Source organism: Petaurus breviceps, unplaced genomic scaffold (genome assembly GCF_028583685.1).
Source record: "Petaurus breviceps papuanus isolate PSGF00001 unplaced genomic scaffold, PetGlider_PUasm1.0 175, whole genome shotgun sequence".
Taxonomy (NCBI): Eukaryota; Metazoa; Chordata; class Mammalia; order Diprotodontia; family Petauridae; genus Petaurus; species Petaurus breviceps.
The window spans coordinates 23,827,721-23,855,595 of NW_027185764.1; the positions used below are offsets into that span (position 1 = coordinate 23,827,721).

The window sequence follows — 27,875 nt, forward strand, 5'->3', positions numbered from 1 at the left end:
ATGAGGTGATAACTTGTTAGCAATGCCCAGCCTCTTCCTACACACCCCTGCCTGTCCTTTCCCCAGTTCTATTGGTATTCCTTGCAAATGTCTTTCCAAATCTCTCGGTTCTCCTTTCCCTCGTCTCGATTCCCAGTTTTCACAGAGCCTTGTGCTATTAGCCCATTCTCTTGCTAGGAAGGAATAAGGTAAATCCTTCCATCCTGGGATATCCATTTCTCTCTCTAAAGTCTTTCTGCCGCCAAACAGAGGTCTCATATTTCGCGTCACCAAATGCAGCACCAACACACTAGAGTCTCCTTGCACCTCAGGCACTTTCACTGACTGTCTCTCATACTTTGAATTCTTTGCCTTCTCATTTCTTTCTCCTGGCCTTTTTTCAAGAATCAGTTTGAAAATATTACCCCCTACTGGAAACCTTTCCTGCTTCTCCTTAATTCTAGCTATTGCTTGTTTGTCCATAGTTGTTTGGATATGGTCTCCACTGTTAGACTGAGTTCCTTGAGGGCAAGGACTATCTTTTCCCTTGTTTGAATCCCTTTGTATGTATTAGGCACTTAACAAATATTTATTGACCTATAACAGGGCTTTAAAAATATCTGGGCCATTAATGGCTGCTGTTAAATTATTTATAAATATCTGAGCCCCAAATGGTAACCATTCTCTGGTTACCATTTTGCCCCCCACCTTTTTTTTTCAAAACTTTATTCTAAAAAAATGACAAACTGCATGTCTACAAATAAAGGAATTAGTTTCAGATTTCTGGGTGGTTCTATACATACATGTCCCAGGTTTCTTGACTAAGGAAGAGAATCTCCACCACAAAGGTGTCAGTTTTATTTAGCGGAGATTATTTTATACGTTATCTGATAATTTTGCTTACCTTTTATCTGACAGGCATTGGGAGTAATATTGTCAGTCATCATTCTTGAAAAACACATGAAGAGGGATGGACTTCCATTTCTATGATTTAAAAAATTGTAGGTAACATTTTGTTATGACAAAACCATGATGGAAATCTTGTTTAAGGATAAATATCCAGCTGTGACTCTATCTGAAAAAAACTTCCCAAAGTCATTTGCAATGTACAGATCAATTTAAGTGGGTTTCAGAGTTGAGAACTTATATCTAAAGTCATTTTTGCTAACAGAAATGAAATATTCTTTCAAAATTCTGTGAATAAAAGTCACTTGAAAAAGCAGTAGGGTTTCTGCCCAAAGAAGGTCAAAAACAGAAAAGGGCCCACAGATACCAAAATAAATATGCTTTTTAGCATTTTTTTGTGGTAACAAAGAAATGGAAACAAATGGATGCCCCTTGATTGGAGAATGGCTGATTAAATTGTAATACATGAATCTAATGGAATAATGTTCGAGTATAAAATATGAAGAATTGAGAAAAATATGGGAAGACAAATGAATGGTGCAGAATTAAGCAGAATCAGGAAAACAGTATGCACAATGAACACAACAATAATAACAGAAAGAAGAAAATCCCAAACTAAACACTGGGCATAGTAATGACTAAGCTAAGGAGAAGCCAGATGTCACAATGGATGAAATGCTGGACCCAGAGTCAGGAAGACCTGAGTTTAAATCTGGCCTTAGATACTTACCAACTGTGTGACCCTGGGCAAGTTACTTAACTGCTATATGCCCCAGTTTCTTCATCAGTAAAATGAGTATAATAATAATAACTACCTCTCAGGTTTGTTGTGAGAATCAAATACGGCAATAATTGCAAAGCACATAGCACAGTGCCTGGAACATAGTAAATATTGTTTAAGTGTTAGCTATTATTGTTAGTCACAGAGAAGAGTTAAGTAAAATGTAGAAAAATAAAAAGAATTGCACATGTCAGACAATGTTGATGTGTTGGTTTATAGGATAGATTTAGATTTGGAAGGGACCTCAGAAGCCATCTAGTCTAATCCCTTCATTTTGTATTTTCCCATCATGGATTACAGTCAGTTTTGCTGGGTAGGTGATTCTTGGTTTTAATTCTAGCTCCTTTGACCTCCAGAATAACATACTCCAAGCCCTCCAATCCTTTAATGTAGAAGCTGCTAAATCTTGTGTTATCCTGATTGTGGTTCCACAATACTTGAATTGTTTCTTTCTGGCTGCTTGCAATATTTTCTCCTTAACTTGGCAACTCTGGACTTTGGCTACAATATTCCTGAGAGTTTTCATTTTTGGATCTCTCTCTTTTTTTTTAAAGCAATTGGGGTTAAGTAACTTGCTCAAGGTTACACGGCCAGTTATTTCTGGGTGTGGTGCTAAGTATCTGAGCCTGGATTTGATCCCCAGGTCATCCCAACACTGGGGCCAGTGCTCTTACTCACTGAGCCACCTGGCTGCCCCTTTGGGATCTCTTTAAAGAGGTGACTGGTGGATTCTTTCAATTTCTATTTTACTTTCTGGTTCTAGAATATCAGGGCAGTTTTTCTTGATAATTTTTTGAAAGATCATGTCTAAGCTTTGATCATGGCTTTCAGGTAGTTCAACAATTTTTAAATTATCTCTCCTGGATTTGTTTTCCAGGTTAGTTGTTTTTCCAATGAGATATTTCACATTGTCTTTTATTTTTTCATTCTTTTGGTTTTGTTTTATAATTTTTTGATTTCTCATAGAGTCATTAGCTTCCCCATACTCCATTCTAATTTTTAAAGAATTATTTTCTTCAGTGAGCTTTTGGACCTCCTTTTCCATTTGGCCAGTTCTGCTTTTTAAGGCATTCTTCTTCTTATTGGCTTTTTGGACCTCTTTTACCATTTGGTCTAGTCTACTTTTTAGGGTGTTATTTTTCCTCAGTATTTTTTGTGTCTCCTTTACCAAGCTGTTGATCCATTTTTCATGATTCTCTTGCATCACTCTCATTTCTCTTCCCAATTTTTTCTCTACTTCTCTTACTTGATTTTCAAAATCCTTTTTGGGCTCTTCCATGGCCTGAGACCAATTCACATTTTTTCTTGGAGGCTTTGGATGTAGAAACTTTGACTTTGTTGTCTTCTGGTTCTATGTTTTGATTTTCCTTGTCACCAAAGTAAGTTTCTATAGTCTGAGTTTTTTCCTGTGGTTTGTTTATTTTTTCAGTTTTTTACTTGACTCTTAACTCTTTGTTAAGGTGGGGCTCTGCTTCCACTGTGGAGGGTGCACTGTCTCAAGCTTCAAGGATTTTGTACAACTGTTTTCAGAGATACTTCTTGTGATCTCTAAGTTTTCAGGTCTTCCAAGGTGGCATGATCTAAAGAGAGGGGGTTTACTCCTCTCCTGGTCTATGCTGTGATCTATGAGTCAAAAGCACTCTTTTCTGCCCTGGGACTGTGAGAAGGATCCCCTCTGCACTGCTGCCACAAGCTCTGTTACATTAGTGCTCCTCCTCACCCTGGGACGCCACCCAGGACTGCCACCCAGATCTAAGGACAGGTAAAGCAACAGAGTCCTCCCTCAGTGCCAGTAAAGAGACCTTTATGGTCTCCTTTTGACCGGGTGTTTGATCCCCTCACTGTGGCCTTAGAGCTCCAAAAGCAGACACTGCCACTGATGGCTCAGTCATTCCCAAGGCCTGCTCCTGGTCTGCTAGGACTGGGGCTGTGCTGGGGCCCAGGGTCGGGCTGTGCTCCTCTCTCTCTCTCTCAGGCCCAACAGACCCTTCCTACTGACTTTTTAAGTTGTCCTTGGTGTTTGTGGGTTGAGAAGTGTGAAAACTGCCACAGCTGCCTGTGATCCAGTCTCCCAAGGCCTGCTCCAGGTTCGCTGGGGCTTGGTCTGTGCCGGTACAGCCTGGGCTGGATTGTGTTCCTCTCTCAGTCTGGTGCAAAGTACCTTTCCTGTCGACCTTCCTGGTTGTCTTGGACTGGAACTTTGTTTTACTCTGTCTTTTGTGGGTTCTACATCTTCAGAATTTGCTTAAGGTCATTTTTTACAGGTATTTGGAGGGGTTTAGGGGAGAGCTCAGGCGAGTCCCTGCCTTACTCTGCCATCTTGGCTCCCTTCATTTTATGCTAGAGGAAACTGGGGCTTAAGGAAGTTTAGAGATTTACCCAAGGTCAAACAGACCAGGTGTTCAGAGCTCAGATCTGAACCTTTGTCTGATGGCCAGTGCTCTTCCCACGGACCCAGGAAATCTCCCTTCGCTTTGCTGAACTGCTTCCCATTCCCCACCCCTCTTTTTCTTTCTTCTTAAAACATAGAAACGAAACTTTGCTGCAAGAGATAGCTGGCTTTGAAGGGAAAAGGAGAGGAATATATTTGGAAGTGCATGTGATGTGCAAACAAAAGATATCCAAAAGATGCAAAAATATTTTAAGTGAGAAAAATAAAACCTAACTTACTTAAGTTTTTTTAACCTAAAAGTTAAAAAAAACCCAACTAATCAAATGCAGTATGGAAAAGAAGAAAATAGAAAAATTGTGACCAAAATACTGGTATTTCTGCTTAACCATTTACATGATAGCTCTTATACTTGAATTCAGAAACAATTTTTACTTGAGGATTACCACCAAAAGCATATAATATATTTGAGAAATACAAGATTGATAAATTTGAGGGGGAGAGGATCATTATTCAGCAAAACTTCAGGACAATTGAACAACTATATAGCAAAAAAAAAGGGGGGGGGTTTGATTCCCATCTCATTCTGTAGATTACAATGGGATCATTGATTTAGAAGTGGAAGGGACTCCAAATGGTCAGTGAGTCTAACTCTCATTTTTACAAATGAGAAAGCTGAGACTCAGAAAGGCTAAGTGACTTGCCCACGGATGTGCAGGTAGTTACTGGCAGAGGCAAGATTTGAAATGAGGTCTTCTGGCTCCAAATCAAGAGGTTTCCCCCCGCCCCCCACTGCACCATATTGTTTCTAAATCCCAAGCAGATCAATAAGTTATTTTTTTTTTGCTTTTGGAGGGGGGGAGGCAGGGCAAATGGGGTTAAGTGACTTGCCCAAGGTCACATGGCTAGTTTTTGTGTTGTGTCTAAGGTAGGATTTGAATTCAGTTCTTCCTGACTCCAGGGCTGGTGCTGTATTCACTGTGCCATCTAGCCACCCCAATAAGCTATTTTTTAATGAAAGAATGGAAAAAATGAAATATTAATACCTTTGGGGAAATGAGGAATTCTGATTCATCAGCAAATAGAAATTGAGGGAGCCAAAATTGATGAAGTTGACTATATAAAAATAGTTTTTGCACCAGAAAAGTAAGGGAAATAAAAGAATAAGATTGGGGGAAAAAACTTTCACAATAAACATCTGATGAAAACTTGATATCCACAATTTATAAGGAAATGATATGAATTTTTTTAAAAAGATCTATGGCCCAATGGATACATAGGCAGTTCTCAAAGGAAGAAAGACAAATTGGAATTAATCACATGGAAAAACTGTTCAAACTATCAGAGAAATAGAAATTGAAACAACTTTGAGCTCTTACCTAATATCAATTAAATCACTAGAGACAGTTTAAAAAAAGGACAAAATTCAAAATCGGTGAGGCTGCAAAGAAACACATGTGGAAGGTGTATATACCATTAAACTGCTGATAAAACTATATATTGGTACAGTCTTTTTGGAAAGCAATATGAAAGCAGACAATAAGCTAAAAGCAAAAGCTATACATATTCTTTGACCCAGTGTTCCTGTACCAGGACACTAAATGATGTTATTTAAAAAACAAAAAGGACCTACCTATACAAAAAAAAATATTTACAGAGCTTTGTTTATAATAGCAAAAAACTAAAAACAACATGGGCATCCAATGACTGAGAGTTCACCAGACAAAAGTGAGCTAAGACTAAAAACCAGAGCCTTCACAACAAACTGGAATCAGTGTGAGGAGGGTGAAGAAGCCTCTGTAATGATAAAGCTTCCCTCTGTCCTGGAAACCATTAAGGGTAGCCTTGGGGAAGAGGCATATTAAAGTTATTTGTGGTCTCTCTCACCCACATGACTTAAGAGAAAGGGATAGTTCCTTGTCCCCGATTTCCTGGGTTTGGTCAATCAATGACATGTGGCTACATGGTGGGAGTTCCTGAACTCCCACTTATGAGAGGATTATTTAGAGTTTATGAAACCTGCACCTTAAGGAGAACAAGAATTCTTGGATTAAGGTTGTAGTAAGTGGACTTAGAAGTAGAAAAATAGCAAGTGTTCATATAAAACAGTCTTTTAGACTTTGCCCTCTCCTAGTACAAGTTATTCAGAAGGTATAGGTCCAGTGGGGAAAAGGGATACTCTATTGCAACCCCATAAAGCAGGACACTTATATGAGTGCCTGGGGTGAAGGTGGGATTCCCTGGAAAGAAGAGAAATATATCAAGTGTTTATGGGCTACTTTGAGTACTTTATGTTGTTTTATATCTCCTTTAGGATGATATAAAGGCTGTCCATTACATAATATGCACTGACACCTTGAGTACTTGTATAGGAACTGGGTTCTTTACACACACATCTATGAAAACTTAATCATAATCTAGAAAATTTCTGAGCAGGAGCAAATTAAGCCAAATTATTTGGGTGGCAAATAAGCCCCCAAGGTTGATGCTGTGCTTCATGTAAATTCAGAGCCTGGAGTTTAGGGATATAGGTAATATAATAAACAAACAAATGAATGAATGAATCAGTACACTAATAGATAAAAACTCCCTCACAATCTAATGCCATATCCATGTATGTCACGATGGGGAGGTGAGCAATGACAGGGTAAGGGAATGGTGACGTACAGTGAAGACTCTATGTGTCCTGAGACCTCATTAGTAGCTGACTGGCAGGACCCCTGAAGTATTGGCCAATTGGGTTCTGGTGCTACCACTAACAGAGACAGTACCCCATCCAGTGTGACAAAACTTGCTATTTATCTAAGAAAGACAAGGCAACCGAGTTGTAGACTGGTACTAACTGTTGTTCGATCAAAGCCAAAGCAACAAAGATTAGGAGGGAAACAGCAAACTGGGAAAGAGTTTTTACAATTAATGTCTCTGATAAAGGCCTCATTTCTAAAATATATAGAGAACTGAGTCAAATTTACAAGAATACAAGTCATTCCCAAATTGATAAATGGTCATTATATTTACCAATACCAGCAGCAGAACAATAACAGTAACAAAAATTTAAAAATCAACGCAAGAAGATCGTAAAGGGCTACAAGGAAATAGGAAATTCTGTATCATTTTGTTTAGGTTAATCTACAAATTTATATAAACTATAAGTAATCTGGAGTTTATAGATTTATGTAGGAACTTTAAAAAAAACTTTTTAAACATTTTATTGACAGTTACAAAGTTTAGGATAAAATATATAAAAAAAGAAAATAAATAATACTTACTCGTAATCCTTATGATATATGTGGTATGCTAATTGTAAGAGATAATTCAAAAACGTTCTCAGTAGTAAAGTGGTAAATGGAGAGTGAATTTCTTCAACTGCAATATTATTATTTTCTAAAATAAGAAAAGCAAGTGGGAGAAAAGAGTGGTATTACAATGGACAAACTATTTTAGGGCTCTTCTTTCTAACTTACCTGCCCCTGGAAAACTATTGGAAGACAAATCAAATTAAGTTGTTTCTCTTAGTAACATTAACAAGATGCTATAACAAAAACTGAGTAGTTCAGTAAAGATTGGTCAACTTTTTGTCTCTATTGTTCTTAATCCAGGACTATCCCAATCATTTGCAAGGGAATACACTGGTTGGAACACAGATGTTCAAAAATGTCCTAATGTGTAAATCATGGACCAACTTGGATTCCAACTCCACCATGAAGCCTTTCCTGGCTACTCAGAGCTGTCTCTTTGTTGAACCACATGCGGTCTGTGCAACAAAACTTTGTGCTAAATTATATAATATTTCATGCTTCTCACAGTCATGTTTCATGGACATGTTTCTATCCACTATGCTACCATAGAGAGCTGGACCTGGAGTCAAAAAGACCTGAGTTCAGGTCCTGTCTCAGATGTTAGATGTGTGATTTTGGGTGTCATTTAACTGCTGTCTCCTCAGTTTCTTCATTTATAAAATGGGGATAAAAGGATAAGATAATATTTGTAAGCTGTTTTGCTAACCCTAACCCTAAATACTAGCTATTATTATTATCATTACTGGTCTTTGTCTCTCCAGTTGTACTGTAAATTCCTTAAGACCGGAGATAACTATTTCTATAACCTGCCACCCACATAGCACCCCTAAGCAGCCACTCAGTAAATACTCAAAGGAGGATTCATTGATTCCAAGGTTACACCATATTATATCTTAATTTTCTTACTCCAAATAAAAGACCACAAGGCACCAGTACTAACCACTTAACACCCTGTCCATATCAGCAAGAGTTATTTTACAGTGATGAAGTTTGCAATCCTTTAAAAATCTCCAGAACTGAAGCTTTGTCATCAGGAAGGTGTTGTCAAGAGAATGATCACATCCTAGGCTGCTGTAAAAGCTATAGATTCGTCTTAATTCTGAAATATTTCTCAAAACAGCAAACTCTACCTGAAGGGGATAAAATGAAACCTATCTCAGTCTTATTTTAATGACAGTAGTATTATCAAACTTACCCTACTTTCTAAGACAACTTAAAAAAAACAACTAAGTTAACAAGCATTTATTAAAGTGCTTACCTTGTGTCAGGCGCTGTGCTAAAGCTGGGGATACAAATACAAGCAAAAAGAAAGACAGTCCCTGACCTCAAGGAGCTTATTTCTAAAGGGCCAAGACAGTACAGAAAAAGGTGGATAAACCATACTGTTATCTATAGCGTAGACTTCAAGTTTCAAATTGATGCACGATATCACATGATTACAACGCCCAAAATATTCTACTGTCAAAACTGAGGGAAATAAAATATCCCAGAGAAATAAATTTTTTATCACAGTAATTCCTTATAAAGACAAAGAATAAAGAATAGCTTAAAGGTAATTAAAATGAAAAAAATTATTTTAATTTGACTCATTTTAATGATCCTTGTAGTAAGACATCATTAATGTACAAGATAACTATCATTGAAACCTTCCAACAATAGAATAATGTAATAAAATACCTGAAATGTTGAACAATTGGGATGTTAATAAAGCCCACAACATCAAAAGCAGATCCAAGCCAATGAAGCTTGACTAGACATGATGGATGCTGTACCATTATGTATTTTATATCTAAAGATGGCAAGGTTAATTTAGGTTAGAAATTTAGACGTTTCATCTAAGACAAATATGTATTCACTTTTTGTTCTAGAAGTAGATCTTAAAGGATTTCAATTATACTTAACATTTAGCATTTGACTTTTAGTTAGAAGAGACCTTACAGATTATTTAGTGAGTCGAAAGCCTTAATCATATTTAAATGAGGAAACTAAGTGGCAAGAAGCCTGTTCTCAAGGGATTCCACATTCATCTTTGATCTTTGGCAGAATCATCAGTCTGAGCCTTAGGGAGTCAAAAGCACTAGAGGATTGGGAACTGTGTTCAGTCTATGTTCAGGATATCTTTTGAGTTTGCCTCATTCTCTGCCATCTTGGGATAAGGCTGTGGAACTGGCTCTGATCACGACTTTAATGCATCCTCCAAGGATTCAGACACCACAGTCATTAACTGGTACCATCAAATGAGGCCAGAGGACTGGAAGTTCAGTCTGGTCTTGGGACCCTAACACTCGTCACTTACTACCCAGATACACAGACAGAGCTCCCTCTAGCCTTTGCCACCATACCTCATTCATTTGCCTTTGGTGTGGCCAGTTATGGAAACTGAAACTACTGCCCTCAGATAACAAGGTAGGGCTTAGTTATTACCTTGGGGCTCCAATCCTATGGTTTTCTCCCATCCTATGACAGGTGAACTTCCATCTCCTACTTTTCTTCTTATTATTATTCAGTCACTATCTACTGAGGATAAAAATCCCTTTCCATTGCTACTCTCAAGCTCCATTCACCAACACCCTTCAACAGTGTGTTTCCTCCTCTACTCTCTTGTCCCATTGGTCCTTCTGTAACCCAACATGACTGTTAATGAACCTTCCCTCATCTTAGATTTCTTCGTCTATTGTTTTTTGCCATCTTCTGCTGATAAAAGAAGCCTGGTTTCCTCTATAATACAGAGTATAGATCTACCTTCTCCATTATGAAGTTCACTCTCTTTCTTGTCCCTTGACATCATGAGCCAGCAGAAGGAACTTGACTGATTTTAAAAACTGAATTGACCAGTACTTTGCAAATACTAAGTATTTCATAAACATTTGTTAACTTAAATTGAAATGTTACATAGGCCATCATAAAAGCTGATCTCTCTAAAAATTGAGAACTGGTCTTATCAATTGGAAAATTTTCAAAGAGTGTTCAGGCATATTCTGGTATGGTTAGAGTGCTATCCTATCTAGATGGAATGAATTATGTTCAAACCAGAGAAATCCATGGAAAATGCATAACCCACTGCACTAGTATACCTTTAAAATTTTTAATTTGGTATTATGCGTTTTTTAAAATAGCAAATTTTCAAAAAACTATGAAGAATTACAATAACTATATAATTTCACTAAGTGGAAAAAAAGCTTATAAAAATGGTTATATAATACACGTTTTACCTGTTTCTTTTCTTCAGGTCTGTCTTTTGCAGGGTACATGTCTAACAACAAAATCAGATCAAGTTCAATGCTAGATCCTAATACAGAATTGCTTTCACTGCCATCAAGTTTTCTGATAATCTCTGCCAAATTAAAAAAAAAGTATCATGTTATTTTTTTTTGAGAAGTAACGTTTTAAAATGTTCTTATTTGTGAAGGAACCTTGGACAAGCAAGTACAAGAGATTTAGATGCAATCAGTTATCAAGGAAAGCATTGCTCCCTTGACCTATTAAATGTATATTGGCAGATAGACATTTTGGTGCTAAAGTGGGTTTCCCATTGACATTTTGTGATTCCTACCAGCACTAAATGGAGGTTCTGGGAAAACCCTGTCATCATCTGGGCTACTTTCTGCATCAATGTGAAAAAATGGAAGTTCTGCTATGTGGTCATTGGCAAAATGTCCTTCATAAACACGTCCATTTTTGAATGTTAGCCTGCCCTAGAAAGAAAAGAAATAATTTTTTCAATCTTAAGTAAGTTTAATCAAGAAAATATTGATAACAGTGTAAAAGTATTTTTCAAGTGTGTTCTAAGGTGTAATAGTTTATAATACAGCTTCTTCAACTTTTAATTTAATTTTAATTTAGGGTAATAGTACCTTATATGTTGAGATTTAAGGATGTTTACTTTTCACATATTCAAGTTCAATGCCATTCAATCTGTGGTTAATTCATTCAACTGGATAAAACATGGTACAAAGGCCAGGAGCTCTATCATCAATTTTGTTATGTTGTCATGCTATACCCACATGCCCAACACAGACCGAATACACTGGTTATATCAATAAATTGGTCAATAAGTATTTATTAAGCACCTACTGTGTGCAAAGCATTGTGCTAAATTCTGGGGATACAAGAAAAGCGGTCCCTACTCTCAAAGAGTTCACAGTCTAACGAAGGAGACAATGTGCAAAAAACTATGTATAAACAACTTATATACACTGGAAATAATCAACATTGGTAAGGCACTAGTATTAAATGGGATCAGGAAAGGCTTCCAATAGCAGGTAGTATTTTAGCTGATACTTGAAGGAAGCCAGGAGATGGAGATCAGGAGGGAGAGCATTCCAGGCATAGTGGGCAATCAATGAAAATTCCCAGAGATAAGAATGAGGTTTCTTGTAAGAGGATATAAGAACATATGGAGGGATCAACTTAAAGATATTACCACTACTAGAATTACAGAGCTAAAAAGGATTTTAGCATCAGATGGGAACTGAAAGCTCTTCTAGTCAGAAGAGGAAATTGAGACACCAAAAGATTGGTTAAGTGGTTTGCCCGTATTTAAAAAGTTATCAGTGGCATAGCCAAAGTTAGAGCACTTATTCCAGAGTTTCATGCCATTGGTCTTTCTACCACACCATCTATGATGCCTCTCCAAATAACCACAAAGCATAAAGTATAATTGCTGTATACTAAGGAAAGCACATAGTTTTTAAAAATAGGATGTAAACTGGAATCACATAATTAAATAGCCTTCATTTTTTCCAAATATTAACTTGATAAGATTTTTTTATGTATTGGAAACCTCTTTTAAGCAATAACTTCTCAGGTCAAATGGATATAGTTTAATAGTTGGAGGCAAATGGCATATCTATTATTATGTTTCAAACGTCTTGCTTTTAAAATATGAGTTTTCACAAGTTTACTCACAAAACCATGTTTCTTATTGGAAATCCATTCTCCATCATACATCGCACCACTGGCATAGAAAAATTTGCCATGACCATGACGATCTCCATTTACAAAGTCTCCTACATATTCATTTCTCAAAGGATACTGAGAGCCGGGGATTCTCTTTAGAAACCAAGTATGTGTTCCAAAACCATTCTGAAAATAAAGAAAATGATTAACAGGAATTTTCAAGATGTCTTTTTTTTCCATCCCACAATTAGATATCGAATTTTTTTGGAATCAAGTCTGTTATTTCATTGGTAGAGGAAAGTACCTCTACCAGTGAAGATCAATAACTGTGCAGCCTCTTATGGTCTTGGAGAGTCCCCTGGGGAACTAAGAAGTTTAGTGACTTGTCCAGGGTCACCAAACAGTATTTATTAAAATTGAGACTTGAATTCAGCTCTTCATGAAGCCAGTGCCCTTTCCACTCTGCCACACTTCTTCTCTGCCAAACAAACATGGAAACTCATATTGGATAAATATTTTCAGGGCTTAGTTAAAAACCCAAAGGCAAGGTGTCAGATCCCGGACTCAGGAGAAGATTCTTATGACATCGGTTCTAGGGATACTCAAGGAAGACAGCCTGCATTCACACTGGCTTTTAGGACATTAATAATGATTCTCAGATCCTATATGAGCCCTTATATAGACCATAGAAATAATGCATATTATACATTGCAGAATCGAACCTCAGCATGGGACCTTGGGTATGGCATCACATGCTAAGTTTTGCCAACATACACATTTGCTAAATTTAATTAGTATAGTACCTGGATGCCCTTCACCCACTGACCAGTATACTCTTCATTCGTTGTCAGCCATCTCATCCTTCCCTCACCATGGCGCATGTTGTCTTCCCACTGACCTTCATAAATATTTCCAGATGTGTAACTAGGCAAAAATAAATCAGATTTTTAAAAGACATCAAAGCATTGGCATACACACTCCCACAAAAGCCTTACTCAAGTGCAAGAGTTCTTAAACTTTCTGTGTCCTGGACCCCTTTGGCAGTATGATGAAGCCTAATGGACTACTTTTCAAAATAATGGGGTTTTTTTGGTTGTTTTTTGTTTGTTTGTTTTTGCTTTTTGGAGGGCAATTAGGGTTAAGTGACTTGCCCAAGGTCAAACGGCTAGTGTGTCAAGTGTCTGAGGCTGGATTTGAACTCAGGTCCTCCTGACTCCAGGGCCAGTGCTCTATTCAATACGACACCTAGCCACATCTCAAAATAATTTTTAAAGGCATAAAATAAAAATACATTGTATTACAAAGAAAACTAATTATGTTGAAATGCAGTTGTCTAAACATTAAAAACAAACAAATAACTACCCTGGCATCTATTCATAGATTCCATGCGGAGGTTCCCAAAGTGGGTGACACCATCCCTGAGGGGTGCTCAAATAATCCAGGGGGCAGTACTAGCCTCAGGTGCAATCTAGGGGCATTAAATAAAAATAAGGGGGCAGTAGAAGCATAAGGAAAGATGAGAAGATAAGAAAAAAATTTTAAAAATCATTCATACATGTTTCATCTGTTGTGTAACAGAGTTAAAGTCATAGTGATCACGTTATTTTACAAGTAAACAAAATGTAAGTTATAACCAATCAGTAGTCAAGTTTGCCTACAGGTCTTAATAAGCAAGTGTTGGCAGGCAAGCATGTTGTGTGTTAATGGGAAGTCCAGCATGAATCGTCAGGAATATGTGCATGGAATGACTTGTTTACAATACAATACTATATGGTTACATGATGCAACATTGCATCATCAAACTTTTAATGCAGGAAAAAACCACAAATTTACAATAAATTATTAAATTTAAGATGCATCATTTAAAAATACATATTTTTTAAATGATGCAAATTTTTAAAAAGTTAAAGAAGGTAGAAAGTCATAAGTATGCACATAAGTTAAACAATATTTGCATCTAAGTCTTTCTTTTCAGCCTGTTCCACCCCACTGCTATCTAAGAATTCCAATACTTTGAAGATCTATTTACCGTGTTTCCCCGATAATAAGACCTATCCTGAAAATAAGCCCTCCCCTTACTGTGTAAGATTCCTCTAAAATAAGCCCTCCCCCGAAAATAAGCCCTATTGAGATTGCTACTGTAGTGAAGGTGATCCCCTGCGCTACACGCTACATTACGGTACCCTCTGTATGCACAGTTCCCCTCCCCCCATGAAACGCACGTTGCGCTCCGAGCTGCATCCAATCAGAGCTGCAGCAGTGAGCGCGTCATCCTGTTCTTCCCCAGTGATTTGCTTATTGAATAAAGGTACATTTTTTTGTTCACATTTACCTGTTTATTAAAATTTCTGTCAATGTTCATTAAAATAAGCCCTCCCCTGAAAATAAGCCCTCTGGTGTTTTTCTGTCCAAAAAAATAATAAGACAGTGTCTTATTATCGGGGAAACACAGTATGTATCTAAGTTGAGTATACAGACATGTGAATACAATAAAATGTCGGCCATCTTGGGGGCCAGAATATTGCACTTTGCTAAAGAATATGATAAGGTATCAAGGTGATAAGAAAAAGAAGCTCTAACCCCAAATTTAAACTGATATACACAATAATGCTTAAAAATAGTTAAGATTTTGCACGTATAAAAATATACATCTTAACCTTTGGAATTTAGCTTCTCTATGCTTCATAAATTCAGCCTAAAATCAAGTAAATTCTCAGAGAACACACAAATAATAAAATAAAAGCAATCTGTGATCGAATAGATTGGATAACCTTCCTCACAGAGTTACCATGAAAATCAATTGAGGAAAAAGTGTGAGAAATCCTTGCCATTTTTATTAATGTGGTATTTTCTGTGGAACTTAGGAGAATAATTTTTTTTTTACTACTGCTAGAGAAAACACCAAAGGTCTACGCAAATAGCCAATTTTATCTATACAAAATAAACAAACAAACCCAAAAACCAGACACCTTGATCTCTGGCATTTCTACATGTAAATATGATTTACTTTGCTTTATGCAAATAGCCTCTGAACAAAATATACACACTTAAAATCACAGAAAAGTTTATACATACCATCTTATGCCCCATCCTTTTTTGATATTGTAGACCCAATCTCCTTCATACCAAGAGGTGCCATCTTGGTTGTAATAAATGGAGCCCTAAGAAAAATAGGTGAATTTTTAAAAATCAAAATTTCACATGTTATTACACAATTCCTTTTCTTCTTGGAATCAAAATGGAAAAGCATATTAACTCCTACATATCTTTAAGTGGTATAATATATATGTATATATTAAAAGTCAAGGCTATATTTAAATATGACACAATCATTCTGCATTTTAGCTTTAGCATCAAGAAGATAGTGACAGGTTGCTGCTGTCACCATTGCTACAACTGTGCCAGCCTGTCGGCTTCTGATATTGAGGGACGATCCAAAATGGGTGACAAGTCAATCTGGAAGCAGCCTGGATCCAGCTTTGTGCAACATTAACACCAGTTATTTGGTAATGACAGAACTCAATCAGGACAATACACGTTGATTCATCTTGGTTTATGTGGAAAGTCATTCCAAGGCAAAACAACCATCATGGAGAAATTGTTTGCCCTTCTATTTCAAAAAAATACCACCCAGCAACAGAGCACATAACCACCAGTCCACTCCAGAGAGCTGTGGACTCAGCATGATTGTGAAACAGCTAAAGGCTGATGAATCATGGGATTTCACCAGATATTTCTATTAAAGAATATCAACAATGCTTGCATCTGCAGCAATAATATGTTCGGGCTAGCACTGAGCCCCCTATTCTCAAGGCACCTGTGTTATTTCCTTCTCCCTCTTTCTCTTCCTGATAGTCACACTCCTTCCTCCACACCTGTACGAAATACTCCAACTATCATATACAAGCCTGCCAAGCTGCAGTGGGTGGAAACTGTGGCGGTGGCATCACTATTTGAGAGTATTGTAAATAATGTTTGGAAGTTAGCCTAGCTGGTCCTGACAAGAGCTCCTGTTATACCTGTATATGCCTCAGAAAGACTAAGAAATGCAAAAATGTGCATGTCATTTTTTAAATGTATTGACAAATTGCTCTAGTAACTCACAGAAGTTAAGAAGAAAGCAGCAGCTGTGTGTGAAGTCCAGATAATGAGTTGTTCAGATGTTCCAATGCATCATTATATAATAAAACCATGAAAAAAAAAGTATTTAAAAAGATGATAGCAGTATCTGTCTACTTACTACAGAGGGATACTGAAAAGACCAAGGAGATAATGTCTATAGAAGGCCCCTTGACATAATGATACCATGTTGAGGCATAATACTTATTTCTGGTACCTATTTCTATAGAGATGATTCAAATATATGCCCAAAGGAATTGTTTTCCTCTCATTAAGTAAATCAGGGATTCTTAACCTTTTTTGTGTCACCCTTTGGAAGTGTAGTGAAGTCTTTTCTGAGAATAATTTTTTAAAAGCACAAAAATAAAAATGCATGGGATTACAAAGGAAGTCAATTATATTAAAATATAGTTATCAAAGTATTTTTTAAAAACAAGTTTATGTGGGCAGCTAGGTGGTGCAGTGAGTGGATAGAGTACTGGCCCAGAAGTCAGAAGGACCTGAGTTCAAATTTGACCTTAGACTCTTGGCACTTACTAGCTATGTGACCCTGGGCAAGTCATTTAACCCTCATTCCCTTACCAAAACAAATTTTTAAAACCCAGCATGTTTACAGACCCCATGATAAGAAACCCTTATCTAAATTGTATGTTCACAAGAAAAAACAATTACCCTTTATTTATCTAACATCATTGAGAAATGCTTTTTATACACTTGAATTTTTCAGATAACAAATGTATCTTTTTCAGCACTAAAGTATGTTTTATTTTAACTATTTTGGTTAAAATATTTCTAAAATGTATTACTTATCCCTTGCCTTTTTTACCTGTTCTGAACATAATTTAACCTCTTTGTTGACTCAAAGTCATCATTAATTAATTATTGTCCTGCACTCCTAAATAGTGACATCTTTAGGGACTACTAAGTGTGTAGAGTGATTTGTTTATACATTAAATGACCTAAGACTAAAATGTTATATTAATATAGTAATTCTATTCTAGACTGCAGGAGGATGTAAGCTCTTTAAGGGAAGGGATTATGTTGGCTTTTTCTTTGTATGACTTTAGCACAGTAGCTGGCACATAGTACATGTTTAATAAATGCTTCTTTTTTGGGGGGAGGGCAATTGGGGTTAAGTAACTTGCCCAGGGTTACACAGCTAGTTTTTTTGTGTGGGTGTTAAGTGTCTGAGGCTGGAACCGAACTTGAGTCCTCCTGACTCCGGGGCCGGCGCTTTACAATAAATGCTTCTTCATAAATTATCTTTGTATCCTCAATGAGTAGAAGCACAGTGTCCTGTACATAGCAGGTACACAATGAATAGTGAATTGTTTTTTTTTCCTGATAACAGAAAAACTATAATTAGATCAATTCTCTTCAAGTAAAACAAATAAGAAGGTAAAGTTATTTACCTGGATAATCCCAATAAAAAGGTTTCATTAGCCTAAATTGCCCTCAGATTATATAAAATTATTCATATAACTGGTTTAAGTGTTTCACCTAAATGGAATTTACTAGTCTTGCATCGGGGTCTGAACTGAACCAAAATGAAACAATAATAAACTTCAATTAAGCTTTGTCACTCCTCCTTCCCCCCTCCTTATGTTTGGGAGACAAAGAGGGATCAGTTCTATTCATTCAAAGATGGGAATCCTCAATATATTTCTATTTTTAAAGAATATCATACCTTTCCGTGCCTCTTGCCATGGCACCATTGTCCAATGTAAGATATTGGCTGGGTGCTGCACTTGAACATTCCAAATCCATGCCTTACTCCATTTGTCACTTCTCCTTCATATGTGCTACCATCAGGCCACGTGTAAGTGCCATGATACATGGGTATGTTCTTAACAAAGTCTCCCTAAAATGATAATATTAGTAAAATTGAAATAAATTCCATACAGTGACTGAAAGAAAATATAAATGGAAGATATTCCTTTTCAGAAAAATTAAACCTATCATAATACCATGGTCTCTTTTTTGAAACGTATCTTTCTGACCTCCTAGATATTCAAGGGAGTTTCTAGGTTCCTTCCTAACTTTTTTCCTTTCATTCTTGTCATCACCTACATAATAATAAAAACTCCCATTTTCTTTTTTTTAATTATTAATTTTTTAGTTTTCAACATTCATTTCTACAAGATTTTGAGTTACAAATTTTCTTCCCATCTTTCCCCTACTCCCCACCCCAAAATAGCGAGCCTACTGAATACCCCTTCCCCCAATCTGCTCTCTCTTATATCCTCCCCCATCCCCCCTCTAACTTTCTACTAGGGCAAGATGGATTTCTTTACCCCAGTTCCTGTATATCTTGTTTACCAGTTGCATGTAAAAAAAAAAAACAATTTTTTTAACATTTGTTTTTAAAACTTTGATTTCCAGATGCTTTCCCTTCTTCCCTCCTCATCCACTCCCACTGGAAAGATAAGCAATTCAATATGGGTTGTACATGTGTAGTTACGTAAAACGTTTCCATAGTAGATAAATTGTGAAAGACTAACTTCATTTCCCTCCATCCTATCCTGATATGTATCCTATCACTTATTCTATTTTCTACTTTGACCCTGTCCCTTTTCAAAAGTGTGTGCTTCTAACTACCCTCTCCCTCAATCTGCCCTCCCTTCTATCATCCCCCCTCTTATCCCTTTCCCCCCTACTTTCCTGTAGGGTAAGATACCCAACTGAAAAACTCCCATTTCTGTTTAGAAACAGGAAGACTCATCTTCTTGAGTTCAAATCTGGCCTCAGACACTAACTAGTTGTGTGATCCTGGGCAAGTCACCTAACCTTCTTTGCCTCAGTTCCCCACTGATAAAAATAAGCTGGAGAAGAAAATGGCAAACCATTCCAGTATCTTCACCAAGAAAACCTCAAATAGGGTCACAAATAATTGGACATGACTTAAATAACTGAACAACAATCATTAGGAGGTATTTTTCTTGTAATGTACCAAGATCCCTCTCCCTATGACTTTCACTCTTTGGTCATATGTTCTGACCACTACCTCACATAGAGCTAGCTTCTGATTACTCTGTCCATATGATCAGAACAGGCTAGTAAAATAAATTTGCTTTTCTTACTGATAAAAACAAAACAAAAAAAAAACCTCCCATTTCTAAATTTCTTTAAGGTACATCACTACCTTCTCTCTCACGACCCTTCCCCAGGATGAGACTGAAGACACACAAGTGGATTAAGGTGTTGAAGCCTTGACACAAAGATGTGTTTATTAAGTTTCCATGAAACGATTCAGTTCCTTTCAGAAAGGAAGAAATAGATACAGGTAAAATGTTCTGCTTCTGCCTGTGTGTTCACAGTGTACATAGTGACAAAGTATTTGTGGTAAACTGAAGAAAGATCCATTTGCAAACCTTCACTTGTGTAATGGTAAGGGGAATTTGAAGATTCTCCCTGTCCCTTAATAGGCTGAATGTAATCACATGGAGACTGTGGTGGGAGGAGCTTGCTGAACAGGTGGAGCAGGAAGGGTGGCGCAGAGCTGATAGGAAGCTGGACCCAGAGCAGTTAGAGCTGGGGAAGATAGAGGATGGAGGCAAGTAGACAGCTAGGCTTGTGAGTGTTTGTGGAAAGGCTTTGGGATGGTGTTGCTCTCTGCAGTTTTATTATGTACAGATTTCTTTGTTGCTATGAATTCAGTTTTCTGGCATTGGGTTTTGGCTTTCTGGTGTCTGAATGTTTTTGCTTCTGTCTTCTATATGGAGAGTCTGTTATATTTTGCAATTCAGAACCATGTCTACATATTCATAGTCACCACTGGTGCTGTGAATATTGCCTTGGCAATACAATTTGGAATTGGGAACCAGCAAATTTCCAAATTGTGCCACTTAAAGTAGGATTTAGAACTAAAATGGACTTTCTGCAGACCATATCATGAATCCAGAGTTATGATCCTATATCCAGATAGCTCACAGTAGTCTTCTGTCTTTCAGCAGGCTATCCTTTTTTGTTGTTGTTCAATCATTTTCAGTCATTTCTAACTCTTTGTTTTCTTAGCAAAGATACTGGAATGGTTTGCCATTTTTCTCATGAGTAACCTGAGGCAAACAGGGTTACTTGCCCAGTGTCACACAGCTAGTAAGTGTCTGGGGTCAGATTTTGAACTCAAGTCTTCCTGACTCCAGGTCCAGCACTCTATCTACTGTGCCACCTAGCTGCCCAGGTTAGTCCTCTCTCTATTCTCCTTTCTCCCTCTCAATAAAACTGGTCAAACTCAATAATCCTCACCTGCCCAATTCTCCCTATTACCTGTTTTGTTCACCTACCACTGTCTGGCTCCACCATAGTATTAGGTTAATGATAGCTTGAACTTCTCTTGGGAACTACCTATTCAGATCTTTTGACCACTGGGAAACTGCAGAATTATTTGGGGAATGACTTATTCTTATATATTTGAATCAGTGTCCTATAAATCTTGGATCATCAGACTTTTATCAGAAGAATTTGCTGCAAAGATTCTTCCTGTTTCCCTTCTACTTTTAACCGAATTATTGTGCTTGTGCAAAAATTTTTCAGTTTTATGTAATCAAAATTGTCCATTTTATCTTCTATGATCATCTCCATCCATTGTTGGGTCAAGAATGCTTTCCTTATCCATAGTTATGAAAAGTATAGCCTTCCTTTCTCTTCTAATTTATGATATGATCCTTTATATCTAGTTGAAGATTTTATAGAATATAAGATGTTGGTCCAAACCTATTTTCTTCCAGACTGCTTTCCCACCTTCCATGGAGTTTTTTTTTTATACAATCAGTCCTTACCCCCACAGCTGGTGTCCTTGGGATTATTGAACACTATGCTATGTTAATTGGTTTATGGATCCTGTGGACCTAATCTGTTCAACTGATCAACTTTTTAAATTTTTTTTGCTAGCATCAAATAGTTTTGATGACTACTGTTTTGAAGCACAGCTTCATATTTGATATTACTAAGCTCCCTTTTTTCCCACTCTTTTTGTTAGTATTTCCCTGTAGATTCTTGACCTACTTTTCTTCCAGATGAATTCTGATATTATTTTTTATCAGTAGATTCTTGACCTTTTGTTCTTCCAGATGAATTCTGATATTATTTTTTATCATTCTCAAAGAAATTTTGCATGGCTTGGTTATATGACACTAAATCTATAAATTAAATTAGGTTTTGTCATTTTTATCATATTGTCATGATCTAATTAGGGACAAAGGACTTCAATGATTTAAGTTTTTTTTATTTATGTAAAGGGAATTTTGTAGTTGTATTCCCATAATTCCTGTGTGTCTTGGCAGGTGGACTCCCATGTATTTCATAAATTCTGTAGTAATTCTAAATGGATTTGGGCTGGCCAGCTCTTTATCCACTATGACCCATTACTTCTCTATTATGTTTATAGTTTTCCTAACAACAAAGCACTAATGGAATAAATTGAACTTGATCATAATGGATGATATTTTTAATTGTTGCTATAGCTTCTTTTGCAGCAACTAGGCTGCACAGTGGATAGAGTCCTGGGCCTAAAGTCAGCGAGATACCTTCAAGAGTTCAAATGTGGCCTCACACTTACTACCTGTGTGACCCTGGGCAAGTCACTTAACCTTTTTGCCTCAGTTTCCTCATCTGTAAAATGAGCTGGAAAAGGAATTGGTAAACCACTCCAGTACCTTTGCCTAGAAAACCCCAAATGGGGTCACAAAGAGTTGGACATGACTGAAATGACTGAACAACAATAACATAGCCTCTTTGCTAATATTTTATGCAATATATTTGCATCAATGTTCCCTAGAGATTCTTAACTTGGGCTCTGGGAATTTATTTTCAAACATATTTTGATAACTGTAGTTCAACATAATTGATCTCCTTTGTAATCCTATGTATTTTATTTTATGCATTTAAAAACATCACTCCATGGGGCAGTAGGTGGCACAATGAATAGAGCACCAGCCCTGGAATCAGGAGGACTCAAGTTCAAATCCGGCCTCAGACACCTAACACAAAAACTAGCCCTGTGACCTTGGGCAAGTCACTTAACCCCAATTGCCCTACCTTCCCCCCTCCAAAAAGAAAAATCTAGGGGTGGCCAGGTGGTGCAGTGAATAAGAGTGCCGGCCCCAGAGCTGGGAGACCTAAGATGGGTTCCAGCCTCAGATACTCGGCACCCACACAAAAAAATAACTGGCCGTGTAACCTTGAGCAAGTTACTTCACCCTGATTGCTTTAAAAAAATAAATAATCTAAAAAAAATAAAAATAAAATAAAATAAAAACATTACTCCAAGAAGGGGTCCTTAGGTTTCACCAGGCTGCCCAAGAAGCCCATGACACAAAAAAGGAGATGAGTCCTTGATCTATAGTTTCTTTTCTCTACTTTGTTTTTCCTTGATTTCGGTATAAAGTGCATAGATGAAATTTGTTTCAGAGAAGGAATTTAGTAGGCTCCCTTCTTTCCCTATTTTTTCAAATAACTTATGTACTACCATGATTAATTGCTCTTTGAATGTTGATAAAATTTATTAGTAAATCTATCTGGTTTTAGATTTTTTTTCTACTAAGAGTTCAATTATGGCTTGTTCAACATCATTTTCTGAGATTGGATTACTTATATTCTCTATTTTTGTGTGTTGGTATTCTGTGTGTTTTATATTTTTGTAAATATTCATCTATTTATCAGTTTTGTTGGTATATAGGAAATAATTTGTATAATTTCCTTTATTTGCTCTGCATTTATTGTAAACCCTCCTAATTTTTTCTTGTCAATTTGATTTTTCTCTCTTTATTAGATTAGCTCATTTTTCATCTTTTTGTGTGTATTTTTTCCAAAAAGCTACTAGCTTTATATATCAATTCAATGGCTTACTTTTGCTTTCCATTCTGTTGCTATATTTGATTTTTCTATTTTTGTGTTTAGTTAGGGTATTTTTTATTTGTTGCTTTTCTAGTTTTTTAGTTGCATGCCTAATTTATTGATCTGTCCTTTTTTACTTTTTGTTGCTAAAAGTGTCTAGAGATAGATGCTTTCCTCAAGAGATTAGAAATAGGATCTAGAACTAGAAGGATTCATCAAAATCCCTAATTTTATAGATAGGGAGACAGAACCTTTCCCAAGGTCATATGAGACTCAACTCTCAAAGTTAAGATTTGAACTCAGTTCCTCTGACTCCTAATCAACTATTTGTTCCATTATAGAGCATTGGAATTGTGCTCTAGTACTCTATTATATCTTAGTTCTGTGGTCTGGAGTTACCTTCCTCCCTATGCTACTTTATTTATCTGCAAATATAATTTCCTCCATGTAAAAAAGGACTTTTGAATCTTCATAATTTCTGGTTTAAAGATGCAAAATGTAGAAATACCATTTGATGTGAGGCTAAGAAAAATACAGTTCAGGACCATAATTACCTATCTTACCTCATATTTTAATCCATCAGCCCAGATGTAAGTTCCTTGTCCATGCATGAGTCCTTCTGCAAACATACCCTTCAAAATGGAAAAACAAAGAAATCTTATTACCTAGGGGTTTTTTTTTGTTTTAAGATACAACTCTGATCTATAGGTTCAATTTTTACAGTGTTAAACATTTTCCCTTTCCTAATCATCCTGTAATTTCAACATTTCAAAAACTTTTGATCCTGCATTTCAAAGTTAAGAACTTATATTTATTTAAATTAAGTTAGGCCTCATTGAATCAGTTTTCTAAAGACTGGAAGTGAAAGGACTGAATTGGTAAAATTTAATGACCAAAAAAATTTTCCTCCTTTCCTTCTCCCCCCACTTATTACATAGATTAGACGTAGCTGGGGAAAGGGAGATAGAAATGAGAAAATGGGTCTTTATAACTTCTTAAATCTAATTTGTTTTTTGTTACTTAAAAAAACTTTGATCTGGTCATCATAAACCTGTGAACAAAACCAAATGAAAGAAAACCTGTGTACGTATCTGTCTATATTTATCAGAGCAACTACAGGTTAAAAAGAAAATTCTTGGGGGAGTATAAGTGATCCTTCACCTCAAGCCAGCTGGTCTCCTTGGTCCAGGATTGGCCTCCAAGCTAGCTCATGGCATACTGGTTGTCTGAGAAACTCAGCTGGAATTCCAACCCTGCCCTTTGGTGAGTGTGCCTGAAATTCACAGAATGTGTTACAAACACCAGCCTCACAAAGTGCTTCAGTCCAGGAAGAGCAAAAGCACTCTCTACACTAGGATCAGAAACAGATGGTGGCCAAATAAAACCAGTTTTCTAGAAAAAGGCCCAGAACACCAAGAAGATCATACTGACACTCAAATGTGTGTGGAGCCCAAATGCAGGTCTAAGAGGATGGTGACCAAAGAGAGATGGTAGTATTTTTAACTGGGAGGAGATGAGAAAAGAGCCAAAAGCAAGGGATCAAGTTCTGAGTTTCATTTTTATTTTTCTTAATAAAGGCGGGAGGGGAGAGGGAAATATTAAATTACATTCCATGCTTTTATAGTTGCTGTTTTGGAAAGGAAAAAGGCTTGAGCAGACCACATCCCATGCTATATGAAGCTTTTCTCACTGTAGGAAAAGTGTTGTAAGTTTAATCAAATACTTAATCAGATACAAATCATTTTTTTTTAATGATTCTTGTTATTTAGAAAGTTCACCTAGTTGGGGGGCTGGGAGGGACCCTGGCTATTAATACTGTGTTTACAGCTTGGGTCCCCAAGGCAAGATAAGGTGGGGAATTAGGAGTACAAAATATGAGGATGAGCCCCCACATGTAGGAAGGCCCCCCAGTGGCAAGGGCTGTCTGTTGTGTGCTTCAAAGGGAGAGAGGCCTAGCCTCTTCTCCCCAACCCTTTCAACGAGGGATACTTACTTAGCTGTCAGGAGGGGAAGCAGGAAGTTGGGGCCCAAGGCCACTCTGCTCTTCTCAGAGAGAGGGGGTGCCAGGTTAGAATTATATCTATCTGCTCTTCCTCACTCCAAGTTCAGCTTTCTACCCACTATTTCTCAATGACAAATAAATAAAAGGATTGGTATATGGTGACAGGAGCCCCATTGAGATCATACTTCATCTATAGAAGAAGCTACTTTAAGAATTTTCAGTGTTTCTGTAACAAAATTCTCCTGAATAGAATCCAAGATGGACCTAATTCTTAATATTTCTACTTCGTGTAATGGGAATGTAAATTTAAAGATCTTCCCTGCCCCTAGGCTAAAGTGCACCTGGAGCCTGGGGTGGGAGGCTTGTTTTCCAGTAGATACTTCTTGATTGGCCAGTGAGTCAATAAGGTTGTTACATTCTCTGAGCCAGGAGAAGGCTATATAAGCCCTGATGTGTAGCTTTGTTTTGGGGCTCACTCTGAGAAGTGTTCTGTGATTTGAGCTGGATTCTGGGAAGCCGTTGTCCAGAGCCCCCCGGCTTTGAAAAACCCAGATGTTGTTTGGTATGGGTGTAATGGTTGGACAGTTTGGAAATCTGTCTACTTGATCTGTTTCTGTTTTGATAACTCTGTCTGTATATTCTGAAGTTCAGGGTGCTGACCTTTTTCCCCTGAACTAGGTAAATGATACATATGTCTGACTGATTAAAGTAAGCTTGTTAACCCATTTTGAGTTGCTTTCCTTTAACAAAGCAGATCCAAGAACCTGTGGTGGCAGCGACCCTGAGGACACTTGGGGTGCTTGCTGCTACACTTCGGCTCTATAGTCAACAGGGAGATTCTAGGGTACACAGTACAGTTGCTACTATGATGCTAGCAAATGTGGGAGGAGTGATTGTAAATTTGAGCTGGTGGTTTCCATGGTGTTGCTATAAAATAATGAAACTAGTTATCTATGAAGCATTTGGAAGTTTGCTTTCTGTATAATCAATGATACACTGAGAAATGCAAATCTTATATACAAAACTATCATGTTATTTTCCTCTTGGTAAGAATTTTGCACATCAGGGGTGGCCAGGTAGCACAGTGAGTAAGAGCGCTGGCCCCAGAGTTGGGAGACCTAGGATTGGTTCCGGGCTCAGATACTTAACAACCACACAAAATAACTGGCCGAGTAACCTTGAGCAAGTTACTTAACCCCAATTGCTTAATAAAATAAATTTTGCACATCAGCTTAGGACTGATAAATAACAAAATAATAACTGGAACATTGTCCAGAACAGAATTCTAGGAACTAAAAAGTATCAAAGTATATAAAAAAAAACCCTCACATAACCTAAGGAAATGAGAAATGGTAGACAGTGCTATTATTCTTATGATGTGAACTTCATAGAACTAAGCAACAAAGGGGTTCTCTAAATTTCTCACAAAAATCTAAGTAATAAGAGGTGTATATCACATAGAAATTGGGATACAAAGAGTATTAAATAGAAGAGAACTGTTTTGTTCGGTTTTGAATCCAAATTCAACAGGACTAATGATAAAATGTAAAGTTTAAGAACTAAAAACCATTAATGAACAAAAATCCTCCCTATTTTAACACACATCCTTTTGCATTTTGAAAGATCCAAATGAATCTACAGTCACCCATTCGAACATATGTTGAGGAAATCAGTCACAGTTAAATTTAAACGGTCAAGCCCAAATGCCTATAGTCATTAAGTCATGTGTCAAACATGACCATTTTTTTGTATTAGGCTTTAAAATTTATTTCAAAGATTTCTCCTGTTTCTTATTTCTCTGTGGCTTCTGAAATCCACTCCCCAACCCAACCTCTTAGCAAATATTCAACCTTTTAATCCTTTAATATGTGCCATGAATATTAGTAGAAAAATTGGCTGGAAAAACTAAAATAACATTGTATACAGCATGTAATGAGCTCCAACTCTAAAGTAATAAGGTACAGCAATTAAATACAGAAAAGCAGACACAAAAAGCAACAAAAGTTGAGTAACATTCAAGGATAATTAAGAAAGAAAAAAAAACAGTTTAAAATCCAAGGTACTATATTGGTTTCATGAAGGTGTATTTTGCTTTTGAATACACATGCAAAGTTCCTATTGAAATCAATGTGAAGTGCAGCCAGGGTATTTCTGGGAATCAGTTACCTAACTGTTTTAGAAAACACTTAATACTTACCTTGTTAAAAAAAAAAAAAAAAGACAAGTCTCATAAGTCACTCCAGTTTCCCCCCAAATGGATACAACTCAAAATTTACAACTCACTCTATATTCACCTCCTCCCTCAAAGTGGGCCACACCTTCTCCCTCATACAATCCTCGGACTTTTTCGCCTTCATAGCTGCAAAGAAAATAGAGCTTAACATGACAAAGGGTATAAGCAAATGGAAATGACATCGATTTTAAAAACATGGAATTAATACCAAGTATCAACAATGAAAATTAGTACCTATCAAAAATGATTCATTACATAGGTGGAATTTTGCTACATAAATATAACTAGCTAACTAGGAAATTCTGATGATCAGAACAGTCCCTTAAGTCATTCTAGTTGAAATGCCTCTTCCTTTCTCTGTATTTCCACTGACCACTCTATGTCACACCTAGATTACTATACCAGCTCAGCTGGTCTCCTTGCCCACTCTAAGA

The 27,875-nt window shown here is 36.9% G+C and overlaps 1 protein-coding gene and 1 pseudogene across 1 annotated transcript in view; one reads left to right on the forward strand and one right to left on the reverse strand.

Annotated features, from left to right (window-relative positions):
• Window positions 1-27,875, reverse strand: part of RSPH10B (radial spoke head 10 homolog B) — a 62,291-nt gene that overhangs the window by 33,860 nt on the left and 556 nt on the right. Inside the window, exons 2-12 of the mRNA XM_069085398.1 lie at window positions 27,492-27,567; window positions 23,770-23,838; window positions 18,060-18,233; window positions 15,329-15,414; window positions 13,057-13,177; window positions 12,263-12,439; window positions 10,908-11,049; window positions 10,567-10,688; window positions 8,295-8,484; window positions 7,325-7,439; window positions 884-963 (exon numbers count right to left, since the gene is read on the reverse strand). Of these exons, the coding sequence (XP_068941499.1) occupies window positions 884-963; window positions 7,325-7,439; window positions 8,295-8,484; window positions 10,567-10,688; window positions 10,908-11,049; window positions 12,263-12,439; window positions 13,057-13,177; window positions 15,329-15,414; window positions 18,060-18,233; window positions 23,770-23,838; window positions 27,492-27,567 (1,352 nt within the window). The remainder of the gene's footprint in view (window positions 1-883; window positions 964-7,324; window positions 7,440-8,294; window positions 8,485-10,566; window positions 10,689-10,907; window positions 11,050-12,262; window positions 12,440-13,056; window positions 13,178-15,328; window positions 15,415-18,059; window positions 18,234-23,769; window positions 23,839-27,491; window positions 27,568-27,875) is intronic.
• LOC138158972 (nuclear transport factor 2 pseudogene) lies at window positions 15,693-16,244 on the forward strand (annotated as a pseudogene).